Source organism: Salvelinus sp. IW2-2015, unplaced genomic scaffold (genome assembly GCF_002910315.2).
Source record: "Salvelinus sp. IW2-2015 unplaced genomic scaffold, ASM291031v2 Un_scaffold1436, whole genome shotgun sequence".
Lineage (NCBI taxonomy): Eukaryota > Metazoa > Chordata > Actinopteri > Salmoniformes > Salmonidae > Salvelinus > Salvelinus sp. IW2-2015.
In genome coordinates this window covers 329241-339433 of record NW_019942906.1, presented here as the reverse complement: position 1 = coordinate 339433, position 10193 = coordinate 329241, and the positions used below count along the sequence as shown (strand labels likewise).

The 10193-nt window shown below is 40.5% G+C and overlaps 1 protein-coding gene across 1 annotated transcript in view; it reads right to left on the bottom strand.

Moving 5' to 3' along the window:
• LOC112070824 (pre-B-cell leukemia transcription factor 3) overlaps window positions 1-10193 on the bottom strand; it is a 107928-nt gene that overhangs the window by 1374 nt on the left and 96361 nt on the right. Inside the window, exon 3 of the mRNA XM_024138271.2 lies at window positions 8823-9064. Coding sequence (XP_023994039.1) covers window positions 8823-9064 — 242 coding nt within the window. The remainder of the gene's footprint in view (window positions 1-8822; window positions 9065-10193) is intronic.

Sequence of the window (10193 nt, the reverse complement as noted above, 5' to 3'; positions counted from 1 at the left end):
GCTAAAATTATTATTAGATTATTAGTATTATTAATACTACTAGTTGCACTATAGAAACTATTATTATTATAACTAGTATTACTATTACTATTATTATTATTATTAGTATTACCTATTAGTATTTATTACCTGGTCGGTGGTAGTAGCAGTAGTATTTTACTATCAATTATTACAGTATTAATTATTACTAGTAATTATTACTAATATTATACTATTATTATTAATTACTATTACTAATTATTATTCCTATTTATTATTATTACTAGTATTATTACTAAATTATTACTATTATTATTATTACTATTTACTATTATTACTGTCGGTGGTAGTAGTAGTGTAGTATTACATTTAGTATTACTATTATAGTATAGTAGTAATTTTACTACAAATTTATATAATTAATTTGTAGTATATATTATTATAAAACAATTATATGTATTATTATATATTACTATAATTAGTATGATTATTACTAATAGTATTATAAATTAACTATTATAATTATTACTAAATAGTATTAATTATTATTACTTATTATTACTTTGTAGTATTATTATTACTATTATAGTATTATTGATTACTATTAATTAAGGTATTACTGTAGTAGTATTATTCTATAATTATTATTATTATTACTATTATTTACTTGAATAGTTTATTATTAGCTATTAACTATTATTATTAAATTAATTATTATTAGCAATACTATTATTACTGTTAACTATTCATTATTATTACTATTATTATTGTTACTAATTATTATTATTACTATTAATTACTGGTAGTTAATTATTATAACTACTATTATTACTTGTAGTATTTATTATTAGTATATTATTACTAGTATATTAGTTAATTAATTACTATACTTGTAGTATATTATTACTATATGTTTAAGTCTTATTATACTATTATTATTACTATTATACTGTACTATTATTATTATTACTATTATTATTGTTACTGATTTAATTATTATTACTTATTATTACTTGGTAGTAATTATTATTATTACTATGTATATTATTATTACTATTTATTACTAATATATGATTTGTAGTATTAATTAATTACAATTATTATTACTAATAGTATTACTATTATTATTACTAATAGTATTACTATTATTAATTAACTAATATTATTAGTATTATTATTAATATTATTATTATTCATTACTAAATAAGTATTAGACTATTATATTACTAATAGAAGACGGTAGGACTGAAAGAGAACATAGGATCAAGAAAAAAAGCAGAGCGCGCCACGCGTGCACGCTCGTTTGGATCGAAGAAAGGCACAAGGTCTCATACCAGCGTTATATATTAAGCCACGAAGTCAAGTAGAGATGAGTAAGAGCATTAAGTGCCATTCTTCTAAAGAAAGCCCTCTTCCATCGAAGCAGTGGCAAGGTTGAGTGGGGGACGTAGGACCAAATATACGCAGTTGTACTCCACACCGAGGAAGAAGTAAAAAAATCAAAGAGAATACAAAAAAGTTGAAAAAGGATCTAAAGATATCAAGATAACGAAATAAGAATCGAGACAATAAAATATAACAAAAAAAAAAGTAGTCTCCCCCCCCGCCCCCCCCCCCCCTCCTCCTCTCGAGGTATTGCTCGCTGAGGTAGAGTAGCGATTATGTTAAACTGTAGGCCACAAGCATCTACCAATTGAGTTCACATCTATATTATTCATAGCCGTCTATTACCACAACAAAACCGTGCTGGTCAACTATAGGACGGACTCCAACCAGCTGTATAAGGCCATAAGCAAACAAGAAAATGCTCATCCAGAAGCGGCGCTCCTAGCGCAGGTAAACTTAAATCTGTTTTAATCTCATTTCTACCAAAGCATGTCCACATGTTCACCAAGAGGAAAAGATATCAAGACCAACTTTACTGCCACACACAGAGATGCATATAAGCTCTCCCCACCTCCATTGGGCAAATCTGACCATAATTATATCCCCTGATTCCCTGCTACAAGCAAAAAATCAAAGCAGGAAGTACCAGTGACTTTGCTAAATACGGAAGTGGTCAGATGACAGGATGTACTCTTACAGGACTTATTTGCTAGCACAGACTGGAATATGTTCGGGATTCACCAAATGGCATTTGAGGAGTCAATACCTCAGTTCCATTGGCTTCATCAATAAAGTGCATCGATGACGTCGTCCCCACAGTGACCGTACATTCATATCCAAACAGAAGCCGCAACGAAATTAAACAGGCAACATTCGCATCTAGCTAAGGCTCAGAGCGGACACTAATCGGAAAGCTTATAAGAAACCCGCTATGGCCCTGCAGAACGAAACATCAAACAAGCAAAGCGCAATACAGGATAAGATTGAATCTACTACACCGCTCTGACGCTCAATCGGATGTGCAGGGCTTGCCAAACCATTAAGACCTACAAAGGGAGCACAAGCCGAGAGCTGCCAGTGAACGCAAGCCTACCAAGATCGAGCTAAATGCCTTTTATGCTCGCTTTGAGGCAAGCAACTCTGAAGCATGCATGAGAGCACAACAGCTTTCTGGACGACGTGTGATAATGCTCTCGGTAGCCCGATGTGAGCAAGACGCTTTAATCAGGTAACATTCACACAGCCACGGGGCCAAGAACGGATTACAGGACGTGTACTCAAAGCATGAGCGGACCAACTGCAAGTGTCTTCACTGACATCTTTCAACTTTCCTGACCGAGAGTCTGTAATACCTATATGTTTCAAGCAGACCACCATAGTCCCTGTTGCCCAAGAAGCGAAGGTAACCTGCCTAAATGATTTACTGCCTGTAGCACTCCAAGTTGGAAACCATAAAGTGCTTTGAAAGGCTGGTAACGACTCACATCACAGCATCTTCAGATAACACTAGACGCACTCAATCGGCATACCACCCCAACAAGATCCCCAGATGATGCAATTCACGCACCCCCACCACTGCCCTTTTCCCACCTGGAAAAAAGGAACACATATGTAGAAGCAGTTCATTTACTACAGCCTCAGCATTCAACACAATAATGCCCACAAAGCTCATTACTAAGCTAGGAACCCTGCACCTAAACACCTCCCTCTGCAAATGGATCCTGGACTCCTTCCTGGCGGGCCACCAGGTGGTAAGGTAGGCAACAACACGATTGCTATGCTGATCATCACACGGGCCCCTCTAAGGGGTGTGGTGCTTAGCTCGCCTCCTGTACTGCCGGTTCACCCCGACTGGATGGCCAAACACACAACTCCAACACCATCAAATTAAGTTTGCTACGTCACAACAGTGGTAGGCCTAGTCACCGACAACGATGAGACAGCCTATAAGGAGGAGGTCAAAGACCTGGCATGTGGTGCCAGGCAACAACAACCTCTCCCTCAATGTGAGCAAGACAAAGGAGCTGATCGTGGACTACAGGAAAAGGCGGGCCGAACAAGCCCCATTAACATCGGACAGGGGGCTGTAGTGGAGCAGGTCGAAGAGTTCAAGTTCCCTTGGTGTCCACCATCACCAAAGAACTATCATGGTCTAAAACACACCCAAACAACCAACACCTTTTCCCCTTCAGGAGACTTTGAAAAGATTTGGCATGGGCCCCAGATCTCAAAAAGTTCCAACACTCCTGACCAGTTTTGCATCACGCGCCTGTATGGTAAATCTGCTCGGCATCTGACCCGTAGGCGCTACAGAGGATAGTGCGTATGGCCTAGTAACATCACTGGGGCCAAATCTTCCTTCAATCCAGGACCTCTATACTAAGGCCTGGACAGAGAAATCCCTCTCAAAAATTGTCAAGACTCCAGTCACACAAGTATAGACTGTTTTCTGCCTCTGCTCCCGCACGGCAAGCGGTACCTGGAGCTAGGGACGCAAAAGGCTCCTTGACAGCTTCTTACCCCCAAGCCATAAAAGATGCCTGAACAATTAATCAAATGACTGTTGATTATTAACATTGAGCAGCACCCCCTCCACCAATTTTGGTTTTTCACACTGCTGTACTCGCTGTTTATTATCTATGATAATCACTTTCCCCCTACCTACATTTACAAATCACACTCGATAACCTGTACCTCCGCACATTGATCATTAACCGTATCCCATCCCTGATAAATAGCCTCGTTATTGTCTATTATTGTGTTTTATAATTTTTACTTTTGTGTTATTTGGTCAATATTTTTTCAAATAACTTTTCTTGAACTGCACTGTTGGTTGAGGCTGTAAGTAAGCATTCACGTAAGGTGTACTACACATGTTGTATCGGCGCAGGTGACAAATAAAGTTTGATTAGATTGATTTGAATAGGGTCGCACACTTTGGGATGCTACCCTTGCCCTGGCTGTAACAAAGTCCCTTTCCTGTTGGAGAAGATGGAATCCCTTCAGAGCGGAACAGCAGGACTGAGCAGTGGGAGGGAAATGGTGCGTGTGTGTGTGTGTGTGTGTATTGGACACTTGTACTTCTGGATTTGTTAGCGTTTTGGGGCAGTCAGGAGGAGTGAGGCCAACACAGCCTAAGTCCTAGTAGATCGAGGAATGGAAAGGTGGGGTTCTATTCCAGAGTAGGTCCAGAAGTTATAGAAGTCAGGTCCCAAAATATCATGTCTATTGCATGGGACCACCTTTTCTAAAACAAGATACGCTAGTGATTCTGAACACTCACTAGGTGTCAAAATGAAGAAATGAATGAACGAAAGAAAAAATGAACAAACGCAATGCAATTTATGAATGGATTGATGAATGACTAATGAATGAATGAATTAACCCACAAATGGAATGAATGGGTTAATGAACGAACGCATTATTAATGGATGAATGAATAAAATAAATGAATTGATGAAAATCTTTTCTTTTTTTTTACTGTCCTATAAAGCATGAAAACCACGCCTGTCCTTACCGAAGCAAGGTGTGCCTACTTTTGTTTGCACTGCGGTCGGAAATAACATGACAACATTCTTAACACGAAACAGAACACCTGCAGAGTACATTTGCTGCTGACAATTAAAGTAGATCTAAAGTGAATTATTTGGTTCAGAGTTCACCCGAACTGAAATGAGTCATTCACCTTTGCTGTGTACCTTTGTTTGACCTAGGAGGTACACTGTACATGCACTGCTGCCCGCGTGGGACGTTTAAGTCATATTTGTGAATAAACAGGTGAGGCCAGCAATACGCAGAAGGGCATAGGCTAGCCCATTCATGAAGTCCACACTCTGATGGGAAAAATTTCTCAAGCACACCCACTAACTATACTGTATATAAATAAGCCGCCATCTAATCACTTTGAAGAAAGACTGGTGTAATCATGGAAAGGACATCACTTCTTGATCATCATTGAATCACGATTTGTGCACATTATCAAAGAATAGAAACGATGAAAGGATGATGAAGAATGAACCAATGAATTCATAGAAATCCACTTCTTGATCATTATATACTGACCGAAATTATGCGCAAAAATCAAAGACTAAAATTAAACGAACGGATGATTGCAGCTGCAATGCAACTTCATTTCATACACAGCTGTTCCCCATTGGGAAGAGTCTTTCGGCGTCTGATCCTTCATTCATCTTCCCAAACAGCCTACTATTTCTACCAGTTCAGAGACTGCAGTTGATTTAAAAATGAAAATGGGGGCTGCCTGCTGCAGGCAAGCAATTGTCCTGGCCAACCCGGCTCTTTCTCCATCCACTTCTCCTGAACCTCCCCACATTTGACCTTTCACCTGAAGGCCAAATTAACTCTCCGCGAATTTCCAGGGGCTCCCGACCCTCCTCCAGAACGTCCCGGTCTGCCCGGAGGCTTTCCGTGAGAAGCAATTCCTAGGGGGTTGTTATCTAAGATCAGCCTTTCTAGCATTGACCTTTTAACTGTGTCCGTGGGCCCTCCTGATCTCCAGGGCCCTTGTTACCCGGCACCGCCTGCATGGAGGGGAGAGGGAGGGGGTCGTACAGGGGTTCTACTTCCTCTGTCCTCAACAGCAGCCCACCCAGTCTGGCAGCTAGAGCTTGGCCTACAATCCTCCTTCCTTGTCTCTCTTTACCTCCTCACCTAACAGAAACACCTGCAGGCTATGTGGGACTAACACAGAGGTATTTCATGTATTTAGGTAACAGGGACTTCCTGACCGTGTGGCCTATCCGCCCAAACCTGGGTTAATACTATTTGAAAGCATTCAAATACTGTTTTGGGATTGATTTAGCTTGGTGGCAGCAATGAAACCAATACAATAGCCACCAACTGCCACCCCCCCCCCCCCCCCCCCTTGGGGCACTGCAACAGGCAAAGCAAACGCAATTTAAATATATACATATTTAAACCCAGGTCTGGTAGCCAACCCCAGGCCCTGGAATTCTAGTTTGCTCATAGCATGGAGTCTTTTTAAATTAGCAATCACAATCACTTTGCCCCAGCATTCAATACACTCATGATTGTAACCAGGACAAAAACAGTGAAATGTTCCACAAGGTTGTGCCCGGAATAGGTTTACCATCCGTAAATCACATTAATAGATACTGAGCTGAACTCAAGAGTTGGGTGAAGGTGCTGTGATATTATGTAAAGGTAAAAGTCTTTGCTTTTGTTCAAAGTAGAACATTAGGAATATATACAGAAATATAATGTGAAGTCTATGATCTGAAAGAGATACACAACCTTAAACTTTGCTCTGCAACTTATCTTTGCTTTATCCACTTACCCGTTGTTTATTTGACTGAAAAATTTTGGTTCTGGCAGCTGGTTGTGTGTGAAGGAACAGGACAGGTGATATGAGAATAAAGTAAAGGTGTGCAGGTGACGGTTTTTCCTATCTTAGAAGACAAGCCCAGGTCAGGCTGCTACAGAGTCTATCTGGTGTGTCATCGTGTCATCCACCATGCAGAGGGTAAGGGGCTTAATCTGTAACTCTGTGTGTGGAAGAGAAAAGGTATTGCTATCAGCTGAGGCAAAAGAGCAAGTAATATATGTAGCATGTATGTAGTGTAACTGTATGTATGTAACAGTATGTACACTACCATTCAAAAGTTTGGGGTCAATTAGAAATGTCAAAAAATGCATTTTTTGTCCGTTAAAATAACATCAAACTGATCATAAATCCAGTGTAGACATTGGATAAACGTTGTAAATTGACTATCAAGTAGCTGCAAACGGCTGATTTTTTATGGAATTTTTACATAGGCGTACAGAAGGCCCATTATCAGCACCCATCACTTCTGGTGTTCCAATGGCACGTTGTGTTTAGCTAATTCCAAGTTTAACATTTTAAAAAGGCTCATTGATCATTAAAAACCATTTTGCAATATGTTAGCAATAGCTGAAAAACTGTTGTGCTGATTAAAGAAACAATAAAACTGGCCTTCTTAGACTAGTTGAGTATCTGGGAGCATCAGCATTTGTGGGTTTTGATTACAGGCTCAAAATGAACCAGAAAAAAAGACCTTTCTTCTGAAACTCGTCAGTCTTTTCTTGTTCTGAGAAATGAAGGCTATTCCGTGCGAGAAATTGCCAAAGAAAAATTGAAGATCTCGTCAACGCTATGTAGTACTCCCATTCATAGAACAGCGCAAACTGGCCCTAACCAGAAATAGAAAGAGGAGTGGGAAGGCCAGGGGCACAACTGAGCAAGGAGAACAAGTACATTAGAGTGTCCAGTTTGAGAAAACAGACGCGCTCACAAGTCCTCAACTGGCAGCTTTCATTAAATAGTACCGAAAACAAGCAGTCTCAACATCAACAGTGGAAGAGGCGATTCGGGATGCTGGCCTTGAACTCTTTGGCCTGAATGCCAAGCATCACGTCTGGAAGAACGTGGCACCATCCCTATGGTAAGCATGGTTGTGGCAGCATCATGCTGTGGGGATTTGTTTTTCAGGGACTGCAGTAATAGTCCAAGCTCGAGAGAAAGATGACGGTAAAGTACATAGAGATCGCTCTAGATAAATCCTGTCCAGAGGCTCAGGGACTCAGACTGGGGTGAAGGTTCATCTTCACAGGACAACGCCCTAAGCACACAGCCAAGACAAACGCAGGAGTGGCTTCGGGAACAAGTCTCTAAATGTCCCTGGCGGCCCATGCCAGAGCCCGGACCTGAACCCGATCGAACAATCTCTGAAGAAACCTGAAAATAAGCTGTGGCAGCAACGCTCACCATCAACCTGACAGAGCTTTGAGAGGCTCTCAAATCAAAATCAATTGTATTTGTCACATGCGTCGAATACAACAGGTGTAGACCACCATGATATGCTTCTTACAAGCTCTTAACCAACAATGACCATTCAAGAAATAGAGTTAAGAAAATATTTACTAAATAACTAAAGTTGTTTTTTTGGCCACTCTTTCCCGTAAAGCCCAAGCTCTGTGAGTGTAACGGCTTAAAGTGGTCCTATGGACAGATGACTACAATCTCCGCTGTGATGCTTTTGCCGCTCCTTTCTAAGATCTCTTTTCTCCTTTCTGTAGGCTCTCTTCCTTACCTATTCCTCTTGTCCTTATGTTACTTTCTTCCTTCTCCTATGTATTCTTTACTCTTTACTTTCCTGTTTCTGCTTTCTCCTTTTTCTGTCGTCTATTTTTTTTCTTTTCCTCCCTCTCTTCTTATTGTCCTCTGTCCGTCTTTTAACTTTCTTCCTCCCTCCTTCTCTGTGCTTCCTGTTGTTCCTTCCTCTTCTGACTTTTCTTTCTCTACTTTTTTTTAATTTTCTCTATATCCTCTCTCCTCTCTCCTACCTTTCTTCCTTACCTTTCGTTCTGTTTCCTCCTCTTTCTTATTCAAGTATCACGCAGCCATATATCCTGAACAATGTAATGGTCAGTGTGACCAGGAAGTCAGTGTGTTTCACCTGCTCATATTTCTCCAGCTCTGTGTGGTAAATCTGTCTGATTTGCGTCAGCTTGGCCCTGTAGTCCGAGTGTTCAATGGAGCTGTCGGCTCCGCCCCCCGCCGCAGCGGCTGCTGCCGCGGCAGCCGCAGATCCACCACCTTTCTCTGGCCCGGACACGCCCTCGGCCAGCAGCATGTTGTCCAGCCTCATGAGCTGGGGGTCCGGAGGATCCTGCTCCTGAGCACCCCGGATACTGAGACCTGCCAGGAAGAAGGTCACACAGAGGTCAGACTATCAGCCAACTCAGTCAAACAGTTGTAACTAGTTAGCATTAGCGGTCACACGTTAGTATTCGTGCTCAGTTGTTGTAGGGGAGGGTAAATATAAGGGTTTACCCACCTTTTTTCGCAGAAAAATACATTGAAAGTATAGGGAGCTTTATTCACTGCGAATACCAAAACAACACTCGTGGTCACTATTAAGCATTACTGGTTACGTGTGAGCATTAGTGCTCATACATTAGCACTCACAAGTTAGCATTAGCGACCATATGTTAGCATTATCTGTCATGTTAGCATTAGCGACCATATGTTAGCATTATCTGTCATGTTAGCATTAGCCTTCACATATTAGAATTAGTTCTAACTCTTTAGTGAGAACTAAGTAAGCTAGCTAAGGCTAACACAGTCGCGACCCTTTCCAGTCAGAATAACAGCGAAGTAGCTGTTTTCTATTGACATTCATTTGTATACATCCAGAACAATGAGCTAATAATACCCGATTTCCCCTGGCATAGCTAGAAAARTTTGCCTTCTCGTCATTACAATCGTCAACATTGACTGTTAATTACAAGGATATCATAAYTGCATATCAAACACTAGGCTAGAAACTAGCTAAATAGCTATTGGCAAGCAAACCTGCCAATATGGCAACCGAAATTTAAAAAAAATCAGTTGCTGAAAACAGCTGGTCAAACTAGAAACATGGGAGGATTTGACAGTTTTAGCGGCTGAAGGGACTGGATAAATTCATGTTCATCAYTCACCACGTGAGGTCATCACATAATCCCCCAAAATATGTCTCTGCAAAAACAAATGAATACTAGCTAGCAAAGTTTTTTTCCTCATTGGACCTGCGTTTACAATGTATCCAAGTTCAATTTGTGTGGTTGTTGGTTTATCTTTCTGTAACTTTGTAGGAAGTACAGTCTGCATGTGTAGGTGCATATTGCGTCATGRTTCCAACGTGTCCCCATATCTTTTCCAACTCTCCCGTTATCTGGTTTTAATGTCCATTCTAGAATGCCTTTCTCACCAATCAGAAACGAGTATTCAACAATGCTGCAGTATAATTAAGCAATAAGGCCCGAGGGGGTGTGGTATATGGCCA